The sequence below is a fragment of the Hevea brasiliensis genome, chromosome 11 (genome assembly GCF_030052815.1).
Source record: "Hevea brasiliensis isolate MT/VB/25A 57/8 chromosome 11, ASM3005281v1, whole genome shotgun sequence".
NCBI lineage: Eukaryota > Viridiplantae > Streptophyta > Magnoliopsida > Malpighiales > Euphorbiaceae > Hevea > Hevea brasiliensis.
In genome coordinates, this window is record NC_079503.1 from 70,828,258 (window position 1) to 70,854,947 (window position 26,690).

Below are 26,690 nucleotides of genomic sequence, written 5' to 3' on the forward strand. Positions count from 1 at the left end.
GATGAAGGTAAATGCGATTCCGTGCCACATAAGGGATCTCAAGCAGTGCTTGATATTCCTCGACTATTGGTGATGTGTCGACATCATTAAAAGAAAAAACTCTATAACTGGGTTTCCAAGTGGATAATAGGGCCTTTAGTGCAGGAACTTGTACTTTGACCCGTATCAAAGTGGCGATTTTCCCATATTTTTCCTCAAACTTGTTCGAACATGGTTGGGCAACAATCTCTAGTTCTTCAGCAAATTATCAAAGTCGACCGTTTTGATTTCAATTTTGCTAGGGTCAAATGGAGGCAGTGGATGGACCTCTGCTTCTATTTCATTAGTCTGTGTAGATTTCGAGTCATGGATCAATCTAGACCATTATTGAGTATTCTATTTTTGTTTTGAAACCTCTTCGACTAACTGACTCAAAGATGCCATTTAAAAGTTTTCCTTGCCCCCTAGCAAACACTTGGCACCTGGCAGAAAACATATAAGAAAAAATAGATGCATGATTTAAGTAATTTTTATTATATTGCTAGGATGATAATATCTATACACCTATCAAAGTAGGAAGGCGTTTAGATTATCCTGATAGTATAATTCGAAATTACCCTTATATTATGTAAGGAAAACAAAAAAAGAGTAAGGTGAGGTAATTATGTCCCTTTTGCCCTAGAATGAGGGAAACCTTAACAACGGGTGAGTACTATCTAAAAGGATGGTTCTACCTTAAAGGGTAGCTTACTATGGTTTTCATCTAATGTGATAGTTTAGCTTGAGTTCTAACCTTCTAAAAGTTCAAAGGTCCCTAAATTATCTCTACTGTACACGGTAGAGCCTTATCCCATTATCATGATACTAACGGGAAAATTCCAGGGGTATCACAATAAATGGAACAAGTTCCAATCTGAGCAGAAGCCTTCACAGATACTAACGGGGTAGAACCAACGGGTGCCGCTACATGACTCCCTCCTATCACCTAAAGGGTAAGAAAGCCCAGGTATAGGGCTAAACTTTGTGAGGATATTGTGTAAGTGTTCCATGTGTGAAGGGACATATTTGACTCTCTTTTGTTCAAGGGAATTCAAATGAGGATTGTTACAACAAATAACAAGTCAAATAATTAACACAATTAAAAGTCAAAAAGAATAGTGATAATCTAAATGTTAAGGCCTTCAATTTCATAAGTTAGACCCCATAATTATCTATTCTAATTTACAAGAGCACAAGATTAAATCTGCTTTTGGACCTCTAAACTGGGGTTAATAACATGAAGTCCCCAGTGGAGTCGCCAAGCTGTCGCAAGAGTTTTGCTATCGCCGAACGATTCTCACCGAAGTGGAAATAGTGAGGAGTCGCCACTTTAATTTTTAGGGACATTAAAGAAAATCATAAGATTTATGAAAACCACTTCTAAAACAAAGATTCTAGGTTCGGGGTACATGTACGGATGGGGAAGGTGTTAGGTATCCCATCTCGTCCCTCAATGAGGATAAGCAGATTTCACGAGTGAGGACTCTAATTTCAAAGCGGTGTTATTTGGTTCCTAAAGATTCATAACGAGTGAGAAGGACTCTCGGCTCACACATTATGTACCTTATCATTGGCGTTCTGAATAACTGAGGGTGCAGTGTGTGTAATGGATTTACAAGAACTAACATGAGTGTAGATTTTCATCCCTCTTAATTAGGACTCTAATTCAAAAGAGATGCGTTAATTGAAACTTAGAGAGTTCCCTTCCTTAATGAGGACTCTCAGTTAATGGAGGGAGATCTCATCATTGGCAATAATTATCCATAAAATCTCTACATATATCGTTTCCTCTTCAATTGTTTGATATTTTTATTTAACTAAGCCGAACCGAAGGGAGGGTTCCCTTTTAATAATATAAGTATGAGGACCTCAAGAAGGACTCTCCACCAGGGCTCAATATCTTAGAGAGGCTCTCTCGCAAACCATTTATTAGAACATGTAAAAAAAAATTTACCGGCGCTGACGAGGGAAGGACTCTCTCCCGATCTCCCCAACTTTATACAAAAATGATTTTATTAGAATTCTAGATTGCGAGATTTAGGGAAATGACTCTTCCGATCCTTCTACTTTGACATCAAAGAAAAAAAATTTTAAAGCACAAGAGATTTCAAGAAAGAACTCTCTCCTAATCTCCCATTTAAACACTTCGCAAGATATAAAGCAATAGGATTTACAGGAAAGGACTCTCTCCCGATTCCTTGATTTGACATTGAACACTTTGTAAAATATAAAACTATAGGGGTTTCAAGAAAGAACTATCTCCCGATCCCCCCTAACTTGGCGCTAAATAATTTTTGCAAGATAAAAACTATTAAAACCTGAGGAAAAGACTCTCTTCTGATCCCCTGACTTCATACCGCTGATCTGAGAACTACAGGGATCTCAAGAAAGGACTCTCTCCCGATCCCTCTATTCAGAAGAGTGAATTTTGAACATCGTGTGTTTCGAGCTAAACTCCTTCTCGATCTCCTTTCAAGGGAATCGAAGTAGTATGTCATGTGCATAATTTTCTTGGTCTCTTTACTATCCAAACTCTTTTAATTTCCAGCCTCAAAACTTATGATTCGAGCTTGTATCGGCTTCTAACATCGTAATTTATGTATTCGTTCCAATTTTCGATCTCGTAGCTTATTTGCACAAGCTCGTATTGATTTCTGGCCCCCCGCTAAGTACCCAAACCCTTTTCACATCTGTCCGAACTACCTTTACTTATGCTAATTATTTTCCCCTTTAACCAAATAGGGACTCTCAATGTCAACACTCCCACCCGTACTTCTTATAATACTTATGAAATCTCAGTAACTTTTTTGTCACCCAAACTTTATTCAAGTGCTAAAAATAAGGACGAAAATAAAAATTCTTTGAGATGACGCAGACGTCACAATAGAAAGCTAATGGTGACATTTGTGAAACAAATTAAACTAATGCTATCCTATCTTGAAGGTTCAGTATGACATGGTATCCTAAAAGTTCTTACATCATGAACACACGCTATTTATATTTGGAGAACAAAGGGTTAAAATGCTTACCTGTGGAGAGCTGAAATGATGGGAGATTCAGTACTAAGGTTCCGCAAAGCTAGAACTGCTAGAACTGGGATGACTTGAGCTATTAGAGATGATGACAATAGGGTCTTAATGACGATCTGAGATTGGGCCTCCAAGTTGGCGTGTGAATACTGAATGTATGAGATTGTTATATTTTATAGCTCTGGTGATAAGATCCTTTAGAAAACTTATTTCTAAAATCTCTAGAAAACTTAAGAACTCCCCCAAAATGAAAGCAACAGCAATATTTAAATTCAAAGTTTTCTCTTGGCACTGTGATCCCCTTCTATATTATTGCATGCAGGTATTTATAGGGAATGGGTACTCAAAATAGAGGGTCAAGATTTCAGCAAGAAGAGATGGAGGGTCCGAATTTAAAAGGACAGGATTTGACATCTCAGAATTAAAGAGAATCAAAATTGAAGGTTGTGATTTAGTTTATAATTTATGTCCTTTCATTCTTTCATCCAACGGTTAGGAGTCCTGCCTTACAGAACCGATCCAAGGGTCGGGAATGAAAAGTGTCGAATCTGTTATTTACTTTTGATCTGAGGGTCTCAAATCTGTCCTTACAAGTATGATCAATGGTGTAAACTGAGATGTACTGAGCTGCTTTAATAGTTTGAGATCCGATAGTGAGGAGTGCATCTTTACAAATGAGATGGGTGGTGGGGATTAGACCATACCTCGAAAGCTTTAACTAACTCGGATTTGACGGTAAGGAATGGACTAAGGATCACGATCCACAGTGATTTGATTCCCAAGCCTCCTGATCTCTATAGGTTTACTCTTCGATCCACCCGATCTCTCATTATATTTTTGAGGTCCCTTATTCCGATCTCTCTTTTTATGTCCGATCTCCTCTTGCTTCCAATCTCTTCTCATCTCCTTTTTGTATCTGACCTGTTATCGACAAACTCTTAATAATTAAGCATTAAATTTTTTTAATTATCGATGAGCTACTTCAAGTTCTATAGGCAATAAATGCCAAGGCCCTATATATAGAAGGCAAAATTTCATCATTCTCACACTCACATTTCCTTCTCTGGTGAATTTCTAATGTTCCCCCTTTCTGATCCTTACTTTTTCGGTGAGAATTCTTATCATGAGAACTGCCTTGATCTTTTTCTGATCATCTTTCTTGTCCATTGCCTGAAAATGGATGGTGCCAGTGACTAGAGAATTATGAGAGCATCATCTGATGATGGCGAGAGAACCGGGCTAATTTACAATTAGGGTCCAAAATGTTTATCATGCTGATCTCCAATCGATTTACCGGTATACTCTGTGGACCAATTTCGGACAAGGGGACCGCTAATTTCAATCTTGATGTCGGTGACTGTCTCTTAAAGTTCATTTGGCTCCTAACCATGTTAGGGGTCCCGATTGTGGCTCGATTCTGATCGATGACATCGATGATAACACCGAGCTTTCCGTAGTCTTTACCATAGTTGATGAAAGCTACCCTCCCGATCTCCACATATCTATTAAACGGCTTCTTGAGATCGGGAGTGATCCAAACTATGAGAGCCAGATAGGTAGAATGTAGTGTAGGGACATTTGTAATTACTGATCTTGAGAAATCGCCCAAATGATGTAATCTGATCATTTGGAAATGAAATAAAGTCTTATTTATTCAGAATTGATTCAGCTTATTCCTTTTTTATTATTGCATTGATTATTTTTTCTCGATCTCTGATAACTGTGTCCGATCTGATCCCTCATTAAATCCCTATTCTACTGATCCCTTTATTTCAAAACCTTGTTCTATCTGATATATGGTCGATCCCTGTTAGCCGATCTCACTTGTCCGATCTCCTTGCCATGCTTCTGGAATTTTCCTTTGTTGCGTCGTTGAAACGATCAGATCCCACTAACTGATGCGTCACCTAGGGCCTTATGAGCATTTAATGCTCGGACGAGTATAAATAGGAGGGGCGGAGGGGGGGGGGGGGGGGAGGGGTGTTAGCCATTTACATACTTATGTTTTTTTCTGATTCTCTGAACAACATCGACCCTTTCTCTCAGTTCTTATATTTTCCAGTGACGACTTATACTTTGGTAAGGGTTTTGATCTTTTTCCGATCAGATTTATCTTTGTTGTTTAAAAATGAGCAGCGCCGAAGGTCAAAAAGTTGCAAGCCCTCCTTCCGTCCATGTTTCATGGACATCAGACGAAGGTGATGTGGCCAGGCCAAGTGGGCTACCTGTACTCACCACAGCCATTATTCCAGCCTCTGGTCAACCGGCTGAATCAAAACAGGCTCAGACTTCGACCCCAAGAAAAGAAAATTTACTTGTGGACAAACTGCCATCGGTTTTGGAAGAAGTCAATCTCCAATCGATTAGCCAAGAATACAACCTCCGGATTGACTCTTGTGAGCTGATAAAATGCCATGTAAGTCTATGAGCTGATCACTTCTTTGATGAGACTGACCGGATCATGGTTTATGAAGAATAATTAAAAGCCAGGCTCCGGTTTCCCCTGGATGGATTTTACAAAGCTGTTCTAAAGTTTCAACATGTCTGTATAGCCCAAGTGCATCCGAACTCTTGGTGAACTATGGTGGCCTTCGGAGGTCTTTGCCAAGCTAAGGGACTTGATCCTACGACAAAGGTTTTTGCTAAATTACATAGGCTTACTTGGCGAAAGGATGACGAATACTGGTTTTTTCAAGCCAAACCGAACTGTGGGCTCTTCACCAATCTCCCTTCCTCGCTTAAGAACTGGAAAGATCGATTCTTCACACTTAGGAATAAGGATCCAAATGGTTTCAAGGGTGTTCCACATAGCTGAAATTATCTGGTCCCCAAAGTGTCAAAGAAGCTCAATTTAAATAAAGACGAGGACGTCATGGTGGAGGAATTGAAGAATCAAGAGACCATTCATAAATACTCATGTTCAGATGTGGTTATGGCCGAGCTGAAATGATGGATGATATGATTGATTTCCCGGGAGGACTACATGTTGAAACTCTCTCATATGGGTCCCGAAACGGGTAAAACCCGAATATTTAATCTCTTAGTCCCTGGTGATCTCACTAATATCATTTTTCTGTGCAGGTATGGCTAGAAATGCGGCAGTTAAGGAAGCTTGAAAGCGGAATAAAGAGCTCAGCAGGAAGGTATTAGAAATAAAGAGATCTGAAGCTCAGAAGAGAGCTCGAACTGAAGAGACAAGCTCAAAAGTCCTAATCCAAGATTAACCTATCCCAGAGGGGCAAATCCTTACCGTGGAGCCTACCGCTCGATCTGAAACTCCTCCCTAACCTACGATCACTTCGATTTCGGAGGGCGGATCCTCAGGGCAAGGAGCTTCGTCTGGACGACCTCTTTTAGAAGCCGCTAGAATACTACTCCAATCATTGGAGAAGAACAAATCGGTGAGGGGCAATCTTAATTTGGCAAAAGTAGTGAGCGCCACGATTTGTTTCCCTGAGGATCGAACCAGAATGGGTCTTGAAAATATTAATGATCTTCTCAGCCTTTCGATGAGCTTGAGCTCGAAAGCAATGGCGACCCAGCACGCGATCAGAGAGAAGGTTTATCTTATAAAGAGGGAGATGTCGAGGATGTCTCAAAACATGGCGTCAATGCAGAACCAACTCTCTACCGCGAATGCCTAAATAGTCAAGCTGGAAAAAGAAACAAAGTCTTCCGAAGAGAAGGCAGCTCAGCTGGAAAAGGAGCTTGACGATGTCTGAGTTAAGTTCTCTGGAGAGATTCAAGCGAAGGATGAGGAGGCTTTAATGAAAGAAGTTGGGGCTTATGTGGAAGCTAATAGTGATCTCCTAGCCAAGCTTGTCAAACGTTATCCCGATGAGGACTTTGCCTGGCTCGAGAAACTTACTCCGAGTGCTGAGACTGAGAGTGAGAACGAATAAGAGAGAGAGGAGGGAGTAAATGTTGAAGATGTAACTGAAAAGCAGGCTAGGGAAGATCCTCCTATTGATTGACTTAAAGGGATCGAATAAATTTAACTACGAGTGCGCGATCAGAAAGTCTCGTGACCGAGAACCGATTAAAACCTGGACGCATATATAAAAATGATTTGAGAACAGGTCTTAGCCTGAATTTGATGAGTTCAGAATCGCTTATTAAAGATCAGTTAAAACATTAACTTGGTTAAACACTTGAACAATTCGAGCGAGGTACCTTATCACAAGACGTCCCGAAATTTGGAATCTTGAACGTGAAGAGATTGGAAAACAAAATACAAAATCGGATGGTCTGAAAATTAATCAAAACGGGTTGGGGAGATTGGAAAACACTTAGTTTGAGCACACTTCGAAGTTTATTATTTATCAGGGAGGTTACTAGCTTAAAGAAAATGACCCGGGGTCAGATAACTAGTTGAGATCGGTCAAACACCTACCAGGGGGATCAACATAATTGCAATTATTCGAACTATGAATTTAAAGATTGACCAAAATATGGTGTGTACAATTGGTCTCTCATCCTCTTTTGATGTTTGGAAAGCTGATCTATTTCACAGAATCATCAATTGCAAATACACATTGAATTGCAAGAGCTTAAGAAAAATGAATTGTCTGTTTCTCAATATTTGCATAAAGTCAAAGCTCTTGCTAATGAATTAGTAGTTGTTAAGCGACCTTTATCACCGGCTGAATTTAATGTGATTATATATTGCAATATTAGTGCTGAATTTCATAACATTATTATTGCACTTAATTTGAGACCTAATCCTGCTTCTTTTCATGAACTTCATGGCCAATTAATGGCTCACAAAATTTTATTACAAAGCTCTTATGAAGTTTCAGTTGCTAATATGGTGCTCAATCAATCTTCCACTCGACCGTTGCTTCCTATACCTATAGCCATGAGTGGTCCTCGCTCTTCTTTTTATGGCAGCAATACTCATTGTCAGTCCACTTATTCATCAAGACCACAAGGACCACGCCAAATATGTGGTTGGCATAATCACCCAGTAGCAACTTGTCGCCAATGTTATGCTCCTTCTTGCCCAAGGTATTCTACAACATCTTCATATGGACCTCATCATGGTACCCAAATGCCAATTATTCTCCTACCGGTTGACCAATGGAAAATTTTTCTCATGGTGGACAACCAATTACTTGGTATCCAAATATTGCAACCAATTTTCATGTCACTCCAGATATAACTACTTTAAGTGCTATAAATGAATTTTTTGGGTCTAATCAGCTTCATGTTGGCAATAGGCAAGGATTGCATATAACTCATACTGGTAATGCCTTTCTTCCTTCCTCACAAGGTAATCTTATACTTACCAATGTTCTTTGTGTTCCAAAAATTGTCAAGAACCTATTATCTATTCACCAATTCACCACTGACAACTCTTGTTTTTTTTTTGAATTTTGGCCATATTATTTTATTATTAAGGATCAAGCAACCAAGAAGGTTCTTCTTTAGGGACCAAGTGAGCAAGGTATATACACCATCCGTCCATAGAAGCACGCCTTCAATTCTAAAAATCTTACCATGAATGACTGGCATGTTCACCTTGGACATCCACATTCTCATATTGTAACGCCCTTTACCCGATCTACAGTGTAGCTGAGCAAGGAACGTCATATTCTGTGTCGGAGCACCTTATCTTATCTTACTTTATTCATTAGTAACTTTTAATTCTATTATTAATTAAATCATAATATTTAATTGGAGAAACTGCCAGAGTTTCCCCTATTTTGTTAACATTTGACCTATTAAAATCAATAACCTGTTTAAATAATTCCATATCAATCTCAATTTCCATCATCATTTTCAATAAATTCAAATCATATATCATCTTCATTCATAACATTTCTATCTTGTTACATATCAAATTTGCAAACTCATTTCATGCATGAAATTTACAAAATTTATTAATATACATAATGTATATAATTATTATACAAATTCATGATTTACATTACTAACTTAATAATTAAGTACAATATACAATGAAAAAAATTTCCTGTAGCTCATGGGCCCTACCAAAATGTGGTGATGAGGTGACACAACACTCCTACATATCAAACCTTCAATCTCAGTCAAATGCCACTACTGGCCTTTGTCTTCAATACCTACGCAAGGGAAAATCCATCGCGCTAAGCATATTGCTTAGTGGTATAATAATCATTTGAAAATAAACTAAATAATTAAAAATAAATAATAATTTTTTCCTGTGTATAGTGTCATCAAAGAAATGCATTTTCGTTAATTATGAGTCATTGCACATTTTTGTTGATCTTAAGGAGTAATTTAGTTCATTGGAATCTTTTCCATTCATTTGCTTAACATTCAATCTTCTTAATACTTTTCAATGCCCAAGTAACCAATAATAGACTGTTAAGACTGGATACACGAGAGTAAACTAGTTAGATACCCCATGTGCCTATCAGGTATACATCTATCAGGCATAAAGCCAACGGGCAGGTATAAAAGCTAGTAAAACATATCAGGCATAAAGCCAGCCAACAGGCATAAAGCTAGAAGAATAACCATATCAGACATACATTGTCTATCAATGATCATCCATGAAGTAGGCTAAAAAGCCATGGGCAATACTGCATCTGTGGTCCCTAATTGGCATGCCAATCAATCCAACCCATACACTAATATCTAGGCATACAAGGGCAAATTTGTATCATTATGTGTTCATAAATCTCAATATTTTATCACATGTGTTATTCATGCTTCATAGCATTAGTACACTATTCATAGTGGCAACATAAGCCCCAATCACATAATCATGTGGTACATGTGTTTAACAAATCATTTATGTTAAGTATATATTGCATTTCAAGTCATTTGTGAAGGTTTCATGAATTTCCATAATTGTTATTTTAAATTTCCCTAGCAATTTGGCTAAGATGCAGAATCCTTTGGGCCATACTTTCTTCATGGAAGTTGTTCCTTTATGTCTTAACTTTAATTCTCTTTTTGAATCATTCAATTTGAAGTTTTGTAGCTCTAGTTATATTCAATTTACCAAGTATTGGTCCAATGATGAATACCGTTCTAGAACAAGACAGATTCTAAAACTCAATTTTGTCAAGGTATTTGGACAAGTTATAGTCATAATTTCGCTTGATATTCTTCATATAAGTTGTTCTCCTGTGTCTCATGGTTGCACAAGTTCAAGAATCACTAAATTTGAAGTTGTGTAGGGTAAGTTATGGCTAATTAACTAACCTGAACTCATGAATCCAGTAACTCCAAGATTTTAGGTTTCAGGTCTATTTTACAATTAATATATGGGATCTTACACCCAAAATTTGAGTAAGATTTCTAAACCAAAGTTGTAGTTCTAATTCTTTGGTTTTTAGATAATTTTGATTCATACCAATTGGAATTTTCTAGTATAAGTTATAGTCTAATTACTATCCTAGGGTTAAAAGGCAAAATGGTTCCAGTGCAGGAATTCCAGGTTGGGACTTCCTGATTTCCCTTAACAATTTCACTAAGTTGCTATAGGATCTGGGCTCTAATCAAAACATAAAAATTGTAGTTCTATGTGTTGTGAACATTTTGTCTTTGGAATCACTGCATTAGCAGTTTTGTAACTTGAGTTATGGTAATTTTACCAAAACTGGTCAAATACCTAAATGATCAGGATTTTAGGTATAGTCTAGAATTCAAGGCAGGTTTCTGGATCAAATTTGTCTAGCAATTTGGTTGAGTTAAGGTCATATTTAGCTCTAAGTTCTCCATATGAAATGTTCTCTTATGTCTCAAAATTTCATTGGTTCAAGAATCACCCTAATTGGGGTTTCCTAGAGTGAGTTATGCTAATTTTACTAGGTACTGTTCATATAATAAATTCTGCTCAGGTCCAAAATTACAATTTTGGATTTAAGGCTTAATTAGGGCAACTTATGGTCATTTTCTGGGCAGGCTCTCTTCATGAAAATTGTAGCATTATATCTTAGCTTTCATCTCCAATTAGTTTCACACCAATTGAAGCTATGTAGCTCAACTTATGGCTAATTAACCATACTGGACTCAAGCTGTCTAGAATCAAGTTCACTACATAACTTCACTTTCCATCAACCAATTTGTTGTCTTCTCAACATACTCAAATAATTAATGCATCCAAGAGTTATAATCAACATCTAATTGCATCAATTAGGGCATAAATAAGAAACTCCCTAATTATAGCAAACCCTACCAAAATTTCATAAAACTTTAAAATTGATAGGGACTTTTAGCACTAACCTTATTCCTTAGTTTCAATCAAGCTCAAATCACCCTTCAATTAGCTCAAACTTCACTTCCCCTTATTGAACCACTTCTTGGCTGAATTCCCTTGCTTTCTAAACTCCCAAATTTTTGTGATTTCTTAGGAGTTTTCTCCAATTCAAGGTTGAATTTGGTGGTTTCTATTGATTTCCTAAAGAAATCATGTGAGAAACCTAGGGTTTTAAGCTTAATTTTGGGTGTTAATGGAGGAAAGTGTAAGAAAGAGAGAGAGAAAGAGCAATGGACGGGAATTGATGAAGATGAAAGCTGAAATTTCAGCTCAATAATAGACATATATTAAATAAATGTTTAATGTCAATATTGTAAATAAGTTGAATTGTAATTTTGTAATTATTTTGAAGTTTATAGTCATTAAATTTTGACTTTTCAATAATCATATTTAATTTTCATAATCTCAATTAATTAAATTAATCTAGCTTCATTTAATTAATAATTCTCATTTTTTTTATCAATATTGGACCTTTAAATTTAATTAACCAAGTTTGACTCTTACTGGGTTTATGTTTGTCTTTCCCATAATACCCAATAAATCCTTATCTTCCTTTGCTTTGTGTTTATTTCTTTTCATTTTCTTGGCCTATTAACTTATAGAAATCCCCTTAATTAAGTCTTCATTAAGGGTCTTATAGGGTTCTGTTTGAATTTAGAGTTACACCGAACTCATTGTCATTTCCCAGTGAGGTCACCCATCACCGGGACTTGTGCTCATTTAACCGATTCCTACTTTACTTCTTTTATTTTTCTACACCCTTTATTGATCTTTATTGGATTTAATTATGATTCCTCACTCTAATTTAAGTGTGGTTCTATACATTCTAGCTGTCTGAACAGACCTTAGTTACTGGAACAGTGGAATGTATAGAACTGCCTACAGTGAGGGTGTTACACATATTGTGTCTCGCATTCTAAAAGATTCTAATATGTCCTATTCTCCTTTAAATTTCTTATCTTGTTCTTCATATTATTTAGGAAAATTAGCAAAAATTCCATTAGCTACTGTTGACCATAAAAGTATTGTTCCTTTTGAGATTATTTATTCTGATGTTTGGGCCTTGCTCCTATGCTTTCTAGCTTAGGCCATCGTTGTGTTTTATTGTTCATTAAAGATTACAGTCGTTTCACTTGGATTTATTTTCTAAAAAATAAGACTAATGGTTATACCATTTTCCTTCATTTTCAGAATATGGCAAAACGTCAATTTAATTCTAAAATAAAATTATTTCACTTTAATTGGGGTGTCGAATACCAAAAGTTAAATAAATATTTTCAATCTGTTGGTGTTGGTCATCGCATTGCTTGTCCTTACACACATGAATAAAATGGCACTGCTGAATGTAAAATTCAACATTTTGTTGACATTGGCCTTACACTTCTTGCATGCACACATACCTCTCACATTCTGGAATTTTGCCTTTGAAATGGTTGTCATGCTTATCAACAATTTACCTTCACCTGTTTTACATCATAATCACCTTATTTTCTCTTATATAATAAGCACCTTAATATAGTTGATATTAAACCTTTCGGTTGTGCTATTTATCCATTACTTCAACCATATAATGCCCATAAGTTTGATTTCAAAACCAAAACTTGTGTTTATCTTGGACCTAGTCCTATGCATCATGCTCACAAGTGTTTAAATATCCATTCTCAACGCATTTACTTAGCTCATCATGCCAAATTCTAGGACAATGTTTTTCCCTATCATCTTTCCATGGTCAGCAGCATTTCTATGTCATCCTCCTCTAGTCCTTGGCTCACTATTCATCATCATGCCACTGCTCACTTGTCCTAAGAACAATCTTCAGGTATGTTTTCTCTTTCAAATAATTGTATACCACATAATTTTGTGCCTAACCCACCACCTGCATCACCAATGTCTATCTCCCCATCAGGCTCACCATCACCTGCTACCTTCACTCCTATCCACACAGTGTCCTCCACTGATCATATTGTCTCCGGTCACCCATTCCCCAACCAAGTGGCACACAAGGCGTTACTCTTGTTGTTGACATGTCTAATTATCCTACACAACCTCAAGCACTTCGCACCCATTCTATGCAATTGAGACCTCAAGCATTGTTCCAATGCCATGCTAATTTAACCACCCGCAACATCATTTATCTTGAAATCAAACCCAAGACCTTTAAATAAGCCCAACCTTATAAGGAATGGAGAACTGCAATGCAAGGTGAGATAAATGCTTTACTTTCCAATGAAACATGGAGTTTAGTGCCAAGGCCTAAGAATAAAAAAGTCATTAGTAACGAATGGATTTTCAGAATTAAAAGAAATACTGATGGGTCTACAAAGCACTATAAGGCGCGATTAGTAGCCAAAGGGTATGCTCAGCAATTTTGTATTGACTACATAAAAACCTTTAGTCCAGTTGTGAAGCATAACATGATTCGCATAATCTTATCCCTTGCTACAATGTACAATTAGCCATTGCATCAATTAGATATATCCAATGCTTTTTTACATGGTTTTTGGGATACTGACATTTATATGGAACAACCATTAGGATATCATGATTTGTCTCATCCTCATCATGTATGTAAACTACATAAATCGCTCTATGCAATTGAGACCTCGAGCATTGTTCCAATGCCATGCTAATTTAACCACCCTCAACATCATTTATCTTGAAATCAAACCCAAGACCTTTAAACAAGTCCAACCTTATAAGGAATGGAGAACTACAATGCAAGGTGAGATAAATGCTTTACTTTCCAATGAAACATGGAGTTTAGTACCAAGGCCTGAGAATAAAAACGTCATTGTTAACGAATGGATTTTCAGAATTAAAAGAAATACTGATGGGTCTACAGAGCATTATAAGGCGCGATTAGTAGCCAAAGGGTATGCTCAGCAATTTTGTATTGACTACATAAAAACCTTTAGTCCAGTTGTGAAGCATAACATGATTCACACAATCTTATCCCTTGCTACAATGTACAATTAGCCATTGCATCAATTAGATATATCCAATGCTTTTTTACATGGTTTTTGGGATATTGACATTTATATGGAACAACCACTAGGATATCATGATTTGTCTCATCCTCATCATCTATGTAAACTGCATAAATCGCTCTATAGCCTTAAACAGGTGCTAAGAGCATGGTTCCATTAGTTATCAGAATTTTTGGTGCATCTTGGATTTATTCCTTCTCAGGCAGATTCTTCCTTAGTCATTGATTCTTCCTTATTCATTCTATGTGAAGATGGGTTGAGATTCTATGTTGTAATCTATGTGGATGACATTGTTGTGACATGTTCAGATCATTCAAAGTTGGGTTGGTTTTTATCTCACCTCAAGCAAGAGTTCCCTATTCGTGATCTTGGCCCATTGCATTAGTTTTTGGGCATAGAAGTCACCAAGGTCTCAAATGGCATACTACTCACTCAGCAAAAGTACATCAAAGATCTCCTTCTTTAAACAAACATGGATGATTCGAAGCCTTGCAACACTCTAATGGCCACCAATCCTAATCTCTCAAAAGAAGTGGGTGAATCTTACACTAATAGGGAATAGTACTGACAAGTTATTGGTGCTCTTCAATATGTCACCTTAACTCGTCCGAATATCACTTTCTCTGTGAACAAGTTAATCACAATTTATGCACTAGCCTACAGTTGAACACAGGAAGGTAGCCAAATGTCTGTTGCGATATCTAAGACAAACTAGTACTCTTGGCCTCTTGTTTACAAACACTAGCACTCTCCAATTGCAATGCTCCTCCGATAGTGATTGGGGAGGTTGTCCAAATGATACACGCTCCACAAATGCATATGTTGTTTATCTTGGAACTAACTTAATTTCATGAATGTAAAAAAAAAAAAAAAAAAAAAAAAAAAAAAAAAAAACCTATTGTTGCAAGATCATCTACTGAAAGTGAGTATAAATCACTAGCTAATGCAACTACTGAAGATCATGTGGCTCCAATCGTTGTTAAGTGAACTAGGCTTTCCTCCATTAAGTCCTGCCACTCTCTTGTATGACAACTTAAGTGCTATTTACCTATGTTCTAATCCAATTTTTCACACAAAGAAAAAGCACATAAAATTAAATTATCATTTTGTAAGGGAACAATTATACTGTAACAAGATCAAAGTGCAATTCATTTCCTATGAGGATCAAATTATTGATATAATCAAATGATCAAAGTGCAATTCATTTCAACAATTGTTTCACAAGCATTGAGACAAGCTTCATCTTCACTCCATTCAGCCTTCAGCTTGAGGAGGGGGTCTTAGCCACAATATTATCTCTTGCTCGATTCAGATAATTCTTCTCAACAAATATATCATTTACTTGTTATGTGACATTACAAGGACTCTTGTATCATATTAATGTATATCCTTTTGTTGGTTTATACTTCTACGCTCTATATAATTGTAATCTTCTTATACTAATAAGAACAACAGAAATTCTCAATCTTTTGTTCAAATACGGCTAACGCCTTGAATGGCCTGCGCTTCCCTCGGTCTACATATCTCCAGTGGCTATACCTTGGAAAAGTCAATTGTGCATCTGTTGAGTGTCTTGTGCTTCTTGCCTAGCTAGGGTTATTTGGTTTTGGACTTAGACCCTTGATTGGCTGGGTAAAAGATCTGTTGTTTGAGTCTAGGTTGGGTTAGATTTTGCACTTAATCTTCAACTGTTTTGTGCCTGCTATTCAGACTTGATTTTTACGCCTTTGTCTTTGGGGACTATCCCATGTAATGTTGTTTTTCATCTAATGAATACTACTATCTTTGGATTAACAAAAAAAAGAGTAGTTGCTGGAATCTTACTGCTAGTAATAGACCTACCTAACCCGTATATGCCATTATATATCAAAACAAGAATCAGTCCAACTCCATGGCAATCACTTGAAATTTTATTTGAAGATCTCTTAAGTCATTCTCAAATTTTATTTCCCTTTACAACGTTGGCCAATTTTTACAAGATAAATATCTGACATATTCAAATTCAGATATCATAACCTTACTCGAATTCTGCTAAACCAAAACTCATTCGTAGTGGTATCAATTTTCAACCATGCACACAGAAGAAGATGAATCTTGTAACACCTTATTTCTAATCTTCCAAATGCAGCAAAAATATGTTAAATTTGAATCAGTTAGTTTCCAATTCATATTATCACATTTTCTTACTAATTCTATGAATTCTCAAAATATAATCTGCCACTGGCTTCATAAAATTTGGAGCTTAGCTCATAGAGCCCCGTTTTCTCTCCTGCTACAATTATACAAGCAGAGCCAAAAACTTTTTAAGACTCTGCCAGAAATCTTTCCCAAAACCTGATGCACAGTCACAAGGCTTATTAGAGACATATCTTACATGCTCTTATAATTTTCTGAACCTGTTACTACCTCTCTCTTTAAGAGAAGATGAGGATGAGGAGGACGACAACACAGAGCGCTCAGCCTTGTCCTTGTTAAAAGCCCTATGAACATCCTCTTTGAGCTCCATGAAGCGTCTCCTTTTGATTCTCTGTTCATCTAGGGTGCCCTTTTCAAGGTAAAACAAATCAGGAAGGTCGTCTTCCATGAATTTATCAAGCACTTCAGAGCAATTAGGGAAATACCGTCTGCCCATTTCCACTGCCATTTTCAAAACCACAAAGTTTATATGAGCACAATGATGAAAACTGAAGTATGTAATTCCCAGATCCCAATATGATGATATAGTTAATGGTGTGACCTTAGGCCGTTCAATATTTAACAGCTTATTTAATTTTTCAGAATTTGATGCTCTAATGATTCATTCTAACATCCTTTACTTGTTTGGATTTCCTTAAATCCCTTACTCATTTGGACTATTGATTATTTTAAATAGAGAGGGATACATTTACTACGTGCAATTTGTGCAATACATGGTTTGGCAAGTTTTTATATAAATTGATATTTTATAACCAACTGTTGCATTTAATCTTTCATTCATGTAGACCAGGCATGGTAAATGTCAATTCACTTGCATATCTATGAAGTATTGACCTAGATATAACTCTTTAAAACTAAAATTTCTATATAACATAATTATAACTTCAATTGTCATAAAATAGATGGCATCTTTTTTGATATTTGATTAACTTAAATTTTAGTAAGCATGGTTCACCTCAACAGAGAACTATGTCAAGATTGAATCGCATAAAGTTGGAGAACTATGTAAATATTTAAGCAAGTTACACATTTGTAAGTGAACCCCATTCCATTTAAAGAAACAAGACTATAAATTTGCCTAAGATGAAAAATGCCTGGGAAAAAAAGAAAAGTTGACTAGTATCTAAACCAGAGCTTGGTGTTTTTTTGGCTTTCTAAAACTTAAAAGTCAGAGCAAAACTGAACATTCAATTGAAAAACAGTACGAGCATAAACAACCCTACATGACCAACATCATTCTTCCACTGTGACAATAATATGGAATATTGCAATAATTTGGAATATTGCATAATCACCACATGCCTGAGGCAAAGGCAATGAAGGAGATGGGAGGTGATGTGTGTGTTGATATTGCTCGAGGTAAAATTTAATGAAATTATTTCATTTTTTTTTCCCTTAAATTTATGAAGGATGGAGGGAGCTGAACCTTTTACATCCAATGCTACAAGGTGGCCATTTGGCCATTGAGTTGTTAGCCTAAAGGAAAGATTGTTCTCGTATTTTTTCCTTTTCATCCCTTTTTCTACCTTGAAAATTATATAAGAAAAGCATCAAGTTATCAGTGATTAGATTCATTCTTCTTGTTGCTAACCTAAAGGCAAGATTGTTTTCAATTCTTTTTCGTTTCATCCAATTTTTTTTTTACATTGAAAATTAAATTAGAAAAGCATCAAGTTATCAGTAATTAGTTTCGTTCAACTTGTTTCCTAAAAAGCCTTGAAACAGGTAACCTAGGTGCAAAGGTCAAGTAATTTATCAACCAAACCTAAAGAGCAAGAACATAGGGCAACTCATGCTTCACAAATTATAAACGTACACTCATCAAATTGCAGTAATTTGACAAAATGGCTTTATTGCAGAAAATAAAAATAACAGGCAAACAGTACACTATCATATCCAAAAAAGAAAAAGCAAGAAAGGGAAAAGTAGATTATTGTATGCAAATGCAACAGATTTAAAGCATGGATTTACCTGTTTTATTAAGTTCTTCCAACCTAGAAAGAAGTCTTTTCTTCTGTATCATCGGTGTCTCATTTAAGTCAACCTCCTTGAAATTACCATTCACAACTTTCGATGCAGAAAGGCCGGGATAGTCAGATGTTTTCTTGGCATTCGCAATGTGCATGGCTACCTTGGCTTCACTAGGGAAGAATAATCGCGCAAATGCCACTGTGATGCACAACATAGTTTTTATATATTGAAGCATATGCGTGATAAAGACACATTTCACTTTATCAAAATTGAAACTAAATAGAAGAAACTTCATATCTGGTATTAAATCAACTTTATAGATGCAAGTTCAGTTTAGCTTCAAAAGCATCAAATACTAATGAGACAAAACCAATTGTCAACAAGAATAGTGGGTAAATTGTTAAACTGTAAACGGAAAGAATGCTCTCAGATTTGGAGAACAGCAGACAGAATCATTGGAAGTATCTTACAAGCCCAATTGCCAAAATAAGCAAGCAAAAATTCATAAGAGCAAAAAGATGTGCCAATGTAAAAACCATGAGACCACATATTTATTTACATGGCTCCCATTATTTAGAACTCTTATGTTGCTCATTATCATTTTCAATCTTCCCAGCACGGGAGAGAAAGCAATTAACTAGTTCAGATATTGATTTGCTTTACACATGCTATACAGTGAGGTATTAGGTATATTGACTCACAGATCAATAGTATCCAGGGAGTCAAATTGCAGCATCAACGATATTCGCAAACAGACAAGTCATCAACAATTTAACAATGTTACTAACGTTCAAGATCTAGGTCTCTCAACAAAGCATCATAAATATCATTACTCCCATGGATGAGAGAGATTAAGAAATAACCCAAAGCTTCAGTTTTGGAAAATTGTAGTAAACATTATTAGGAGAGGAAAAAAAAAAAGGAGATTAACTGAAATCAGATCATCAAGGTTAACAAACATATAATACAAAAACACCCTCTAAAAAGAAAAAAATAAATTTTAACCTTCTGGAATCCAAAAGCAAAATCCACTCCTATTTGAGGGAAAAACAAATAAATAGACAAACTTTATATCATGTTTAGCAAAACGACTGATGATTCAAATTCAAGCATATCATGTGTAGAATTATACCTCTGTTCTCCAGGTATAGAAGCTTCATATGCAGATTATCAGACATTGTTTGGGAAGTAATTGAAGCATCTCCAGCCATAGGGTTCCTCCGTATTTCTCTCTCTAAAACATCAATGCATAGCCGGTCCTTATTTGTTTCCTGCCCCTGCTCTGTTTTAGCATCATAATCTTTTGGCCTAGTCAACCTTCGACAGATGCTAACAGCACTTCGCCCATCCAATGTTGAGTCTAAAGCACAAGCCCCTTTTGCCAGGAGAGACACTATCACTGCTGGTTCTCTTCGCATTGCCGCGATGTGGAGAACCGTGTAACCTTGTGAATTCTTAAGATTGACATCAGCAATACCAAGGCCAAGCACCTCAGATACAACCTTGGGGTCACAGTATGCAGCAGCATAATGAAGAGCATTGGCATCATCCAATGTTACATCAGATTCTGTCAGGAGAAGTTTTACCAGTTCAACATCATCCGAGTCTAATGCCTTATGTATTCTCCTAATTCTCTTTTCATGCACGGGGTCCACAACGTCAACATTCTCTTCATCATCAGACACAGGCTTTTTGCGAAGAAATTTAATGCTCTCTGAAACTTCATAGGGAAGTTCCTTCTCTATTGAGATGTTATCAAGATCCGACCGTGCTATTCTATCCACACACTGAGCAACAAGTTGATTTAATTGACAGTGGAAGGCAACCAGAAGTATAGGGATTACATCCTCCACATGAGCCTTATCAACAAAGTTAACAAGGCGTCTCTGCAAATACATAGGGTAACATGTTACTACAGTTTTCTCTGGAATCAAGTCAAAGCCCAAAAAGCAATACAACTCAAACTCAAAATAAATATTAACCCAAAATTAGTTTGACACGAGTATAAGGGCCGAAAACCTATCTTTGGATAACCCCTCATTCATCTGCTAAAACCTCCATAAGGATAAAGCATACCATAATGAATTATCAGTACAAGTATAAACTATTCCCAAACTACTGATCATGCTTCAGCATCGTACACACAGGGTCCAGCATAGAGGTCAAAGATTGGCTTTTTAGTTGGATATCCTTTGATAAAATTATAATAAATGTTGGAACTTTGGACAGCATACTATAACTTCAAATCCTTCAACTATATTAGTGCAAAGATCAGCTAGGGTAGACAATTTCAGTCCCTAAAATTTTGTAAGCACAAGTAAAGACATAATGAGCAACAGTCATAAACTCAGTTCCCACAGCTAGCTTCAAAACAGAAGCAAATAAATTCATCAATGCACAGAGCAAAACCACCATTAAATTCTTATTTCAATAAAAAATTAAACATTATACATAAGGCACTGACCTGGAAAAGTGAAACCAGCTCCGGTACTTGAAATATGGATGACGCATACAACAACTCCACTGCAAAATTAATTGCAGGTCTACAAGCATCGTGAGCACATAAATTATCAACACAAGTTGATGCCTCCATTGGAGATGGCTTAAGTTTTCCAGTATACAAGTAGTTCAAGAAAACCAGGAACGCTTCATATCCAACCTTTCCATAAGGTAATAGATCACTCATGCAATACTTTGGTTTCCCTTCCTTGTCCAAAGACCCCTTTCCTTGCTTAAATAACTCATGGAAAAACCTGCTTCTAGCAGCTAGAATACACCGATGAATGCCAACAGGGATTCCCTCAACAATAATTTCAGTATCACTATAATCACAACTGGAATCAATCAAGAGCTGCTCCAAATTGGAGCTAAGCTTGTTTAAACTAATCACCTCAAGGCTAGGCCTTGCCTCAGAGATTGAGGAGGTGGATATATTTTGACTAATTGAGCCATTTGATAGATGAGAAGATGAAGTAAAGCTCAGAGATGATGATGGCTCAGAAAAATTAGCCATTAATCTACTTTGAGAACTTTTTATGAAGGACTGTTCAGATTGAACCCATGATCCATAACACACACCTACCTTCTTATGAGGCTATTATCCTGCAGATTTTTAACAGAAAGAAAGAACAAAAAAATATATCTATGTCTATGCATAATGCAAGTAAAAACAAAAAATTGCAAAGCACACAGAAGACCTCTATGCTACACGAATTAGGATTTGTCAAATAAATTTGAGAATGAGGAACAAAACACTTGTGATGTTCAGAAACCAGGACATCAACATAAAAAAGAAAATGGTTAATTGGGTATTGCAAAAATTAATTGCACAGATTAAAAATTAAAACTAAAACCATTAGACATGAAACCATTGAGAAGTCAAGTTCTTGTCAATGACTTTCTTCACTTTCTTGCCTGAATTTCCAAGACCACCGAATCAACGTACTACAAAAAAACCAAAAAAAATAACTACCCTATTCATGTGAAGTTGGAAATTCATTAATATGAGCACAAATTAAAAAAAAAATAATAAGAAACTATCAAAAATTAAAGAAATGAAAAAAGAATGAGAAATAATACCCAAAAAAAAACCAGAAAGAAAAACAGCAGAAAACCTCACATAAGAAAAGCAGATCTATCCAGGATTTACGCAAAAGTAAAAACTAGAAACAGAAACGACATGTACCACCAAAAGAAGAAGTGTGTCTTTCGTTTTTGTGATTCCAAGGAAGGAAATAAAGAAGAGAGAGAGAGAGAGAGGATAGCAGGAGATTAGGAGGAAGTGGGTAACGATGAATTCATGGCCACGTGTGAAATGTGTTGGACAGGAAACTTCATTTCTCGCTTTCAAAGAAACAGAGCAAGAGAGAGAAAATAACGTAAGAGTCTCCTTCATGTAACCGGGGAAGTGTTGCGTTTGGAGGTGAAGTCGTTTCGATGACGACTATGCTGTCGTCAACACTCATAGCTGTGTTTTGCTTATGCGCGCGATGGCGTCCATTTATTGTCTTATTATTATTATTATTATTATTATTATTATTTAGTTCTCTAGTTCTTGCATTGTGTTTGAAATGAAATTTTTAGGTTTAACGTATGAAATTTAAATTAGTGAATGATATTAACAGCGATTCATCTCGTCATTAATTTTTATATTTTTTTATCTATAATAAAAAATATTTAAAAGCAAAATTTTATTAAAGAACTAAAAATTTTTAAAAGTTTTAAAACTCTATTTTTTAATTTATTAAATTAATAAATTAAAAAAAATTAATATCTTATTTTATTTTTAAAAAAAAATCATATGACTTAATTCAAATATATTATTATTATGTGAAAACATGAAAGATATTTATTTCTTGCTTAGAAAATAAGAGGAAAGTAAATTTTAAGTAAATAATGAATTGTGTATTGTATTAGACTTACTCTTTTATTTTTGTAACGAGACATACATTGGATAGCAATATTAAAGGAATAAGAATTCTTTAAAGAATGGATCTACGCTAATGAGAGTTGAATTACCATAATAGTGTCTAATATTTTTTCACCCTATATTTTTTACTTTCAACTCATTTACTTATTTATTTGTGCCGTATATGTTGATCTTCTTGTTTGGGAATTTGCTTAAATATTTCTACATTCCTTTAAGTCCTCATTTTACATAATTTAGAGTATTTAGCTTCAGTTTTTCATGTTGTCTTGAGCAAAGGCTAAAAACTGATGAAGTATTCAATTCGTTCCATCTTATCACTTTCTTTGAAACAATAATTATATATATATATATATATATATATATATATATATATATATATAAATATCTTTAATTTTGTGTTTAACTTAAAAAAAAAATAAAAGGAAGAAGTGCACTTTAATACTATGTATATAGCGCTTTTCGTTTTTGGTATCTCTATTTTGTTTTGTTATAAATAATGACATTTTGTTAACACTTTAAAAGCAAACTGCTAACGGTGTTAAATATTATTGGCATAGTATTGAGATTAGCAATTTTATGCTATTATTCATTTTTTCCTTAAAGTACATGTACTGAATTATATATGTTAAAAAAAATCAAGCCCTGAAAGCTAAAAGTGTGAAAATTTCAAAAGTACATGAAAAAATTTAAGAAAGAGAGGGAGATTGATAGTTAAAAAAAATTAGGAAAAAAAGAAAGGCATGGGAGAGAGAGAGAAAGAGAGAGAGAGAGAGAGAAGCATGGGAAAGAGAAACAGAGTGGGAGAGATATGGGGAGACAGAGACACACATAGTGAGAGAGGTATATAAAAAAAGACGCATGGAAGAGTCACTCTCTCTCTCTCTCTCTCTCTCTCTCTCTCTCTCTCTCATGTTTGTTTCTCTCCATATTTTCCACTATGTCTCTCTTCTTTCTCTTAATTTTTTTTTTCCTCTTAATTAGCTAGAGTGAAAAAGAGAAGAGTGGAGTTGTACAAAAAAAAAATTAAGAGATGAAGGGAGAAAGGGAAAGAGAGATGGAGAGAGAAGCCAGTTTTCAATTTTCATTGTGAGTGTATCTTCCCCCCATCTCTCACACTCTGTCTCTCACTTTCCTATGCCTCCTTTTTTTTTTTTTTTTTATCTCTCAACATCTCCCTTTCTCCCTTGTGCTTTTAGCATTTAGATTTTGAAACTTTTATTTTTTTGCAATTCAAGATGTGTACTTTCTACTAGTACAAATAAGACAAAATGAATACCATCATAAAATTATTGACATAGTACAAATGTCAGACATAGTGCTAATGTGACACTGATATTAGCATGACAGGTCAGTACCACGTCAGCACCGCTTAACGTTATTAACAAATTGTCCTTAAAGTGGTAATGGAGCAAAAGCATATGTCCTTATTCACAAAAAAAAAAATGTATAAATCCTTAAAATTAAAAAAGTTAAAGTATATGATACTAAAGTGTATTTTTTCTAAAATAATAATTATATTGTCTATAAAACAATGTTTTATACATATATGTTTTACTTATTTGTATTTAAACTAGTAACATTTTGCTCAGTTTAATTTTAATTCTTTTAATAAATATGAACTGAGAACTGAATGAACATAGTCATCGAATTGTTGATTTTGGTTTGGTTCATTTTTTAATATTCTTGTTTTAATTCAATTCGGTTGTTCTTCAACATTTCATTCCCGGTTTGATTTTCTATTTTAGTTCGAATTTCGATTCTTAAAAAGACTTTTTACAATTGTTATCATGGAGAGTTGAACTTGAATCATCAATTGGATTTTAAACTTAGTTGTCATTTAAATTATACCATGACTTTTTATATTTTTTTAGGACAAATTATAATTAAGTGTCTAAGATATAGCGAAACATAGATGTTATTTCTTGAATTTTTTTTAGTAACAATTTAGTCTTCAAATTTGAATTCCATTAACAAATTAGTCCTTAATTGCTTTTCAATTTAAAATAATTTAGTTTCTGAAATTTTATTTTATTAACAAATAGTCCATATTTAAATTTTATATTTAAATAATTATTTATTAATATTTAAATAATTAAATATTTTGTAAAATATTAAATGGATAATAATAATAATAATAATAATAATAATAATAATAATAATAATAATAATAATAATAATAATAATATGCTCTTTGAAACAATTAATTTAAATGAAAATTTAATTTAAAATGTTATTTTTTAGAATATTTATAAATTTTAAATAAATTATCTTTAAAGATATATGCATGATTATGTATTGTGAAAATAAATTATATTAGATCATATAAAATAAACTTTTTTTATAATCATTTTAAAATAATTTTCATAATTATTTATTAAAAATATTACTATAAATAACATAATATTTTTCTAAATTATAAGCCATAATATAAAAAATATAGGAATTTAATAAAATATATTATTTTTTATGAACTATTTTCTAATATTTTATTTGAATAATTATAAATATAAAACATATTTATTATTTTATAAAATATATAATTATTTAAATATAAAAATAAATATTACTTAAATATAAAATTTAAATATAGGGACTATGTTGTTAACAAAAATAAAATTTTAGTGACTAAAAGATTTCAAATTGAAAAATAGATAATGAATTAACGATCAACTTAAATAATAAAGACTAATTTGTTAATAGAATTTAAATTTAATGATCAAATACTTATTAAAAAATAAATTAATTAATTAACCTGTGAATTTTACTACACATCAAGAATTTAATTATAACTTATCCTTTTTTACATAATATATATAAAATGACAATTGATAGAATATTCTCAAGATTCAATCGGACCTAATTCTATTGAAACAATTTCGGATAATATATAATAAGATTTGGTAGAGTTGAGATTTGGGAAATAATATCTTTATTAGATTTGGATAAGTTTACATTTTACTTAAAATATAAATAATTAATTAAATGTAAAATATATTTTTATAATATTTTTCTATAATTTTTGTATATACACTATGTTTTAAATAATGTTTACTTTAAAATAATATCATATTTACTATTAAAAATTATAATCAAATACAAGTCTTTTTAATTCAAATTTTTAATATATAATTATTATTATACAAATAAAGGCAATGCGATGTAAAAACACTTATAATTTATTATTGTATAACTTAATTAATTATAATAAAATTAATTATATACAAATGATCTTTTAGCATATTATAATTTTACTTGCATATTATAATAAATATTAAAAATTATATAATGTATATAAAAGATATTATATATAATTAGTTTTAACCCTGGTTATTCAATTCGGTTATGTATTTATTTGTATTTGAATTTTAATGAAGAAATGTAATTAAAATTGTAATATAATTGTGATTATCTTACATATTTAGTTACATTGTTTGGTAGTATAAAAAAATTAATTTAATAAAATAATAATTATATAATATAATCAATTATATTAAAAGTAAATAGATATAATCATAATTATTTTTTTTCTCATTTATTATTATCAGAACCATCACTATTACTATCGGTTACCACTACTATTATCGTCACTACCCTCACCCTGTTATCATCATTCTACCACTATCATCACTACCATTTCCACTATCCTGTTACCATCATTGTTATCACCATCACTAACATTTGACCACTGATATCATCACATGGCTACTGCCACCTCTACTACAATCTAGTTACTCACACCACCACTACCTCACCTTGTCACTACTACTACCACCACTACCATTTAGCTACCATTATTATTCGACTATCAA

The 26,690-nt window shown here is 34.1% G+C and overlaps 1 protein-coding gene across 2 annotated transcripts; it reads right to left on the minus strand.

Moving 5' to 3' along the window:
* Positions 1-16,408: 16,408 nt before the first annotated feature.
* On the minus strand, positions 16,409-22,306 carry LOC110660405 (BTB/POZ domain and ankyrin repeat-containing protein NPR1). Of its 2 annotated transcripts, none has more exons than XM_021818721.2 (5): positions 22,138-22,306; positions 20,917-21,896; positions 19,585-20,338; positions 18,453-18,650; positions 16,409-16,922 (listed from the first exon to the last, which is right to left on the minus strand). In XM_021818721.2, exons 2-5 carry the CDS (start codon positions 21,463-21,465, stop codon positions 16,666-16,668), a joined length of 1,758 nt encoding a protein of 585 aa, XP_021674413.2. In that variant the 5' UTR covers positions 21,466-21,896; positions 22,138-22,306; the 3' UTR covers positions 16,409-16,665. The 2 variants fall into 2 exon arrangements, with proteins under 2 accessions (XP_021674413.2, XP_021674412.2); XM_021818720.2 differs by having other exon boundaries at positions 22,072-22,306.
* Positions 22,307-26,690: the final 4,384 nt, after the last annotated feature.

Bases quoted from the DNA above. Each gene is read 5' to 3' on its own strand.
- LOC110660405 (XM_021818721.2), bottom strand. From the start codon at position 21,465: ATGGCTAATTTTTCTGAGCCATCATCATCTCTGAGCTTTACTTCATCT. The intron at 18,651-19,584 runs GTATAATTCTAC...TGTGCATCACAG, and splicing joins TCTATACCTGGAGAACAGAG to TGGCATTTGCGCGATTATTC. The intron at 16,923-18,452 runs GTAAATCCATGC...TGAAAATGGCAG, and splicing joins GGAAGAACTTAATAAAACAG to TGGAAATGGGCAGACGGTAT.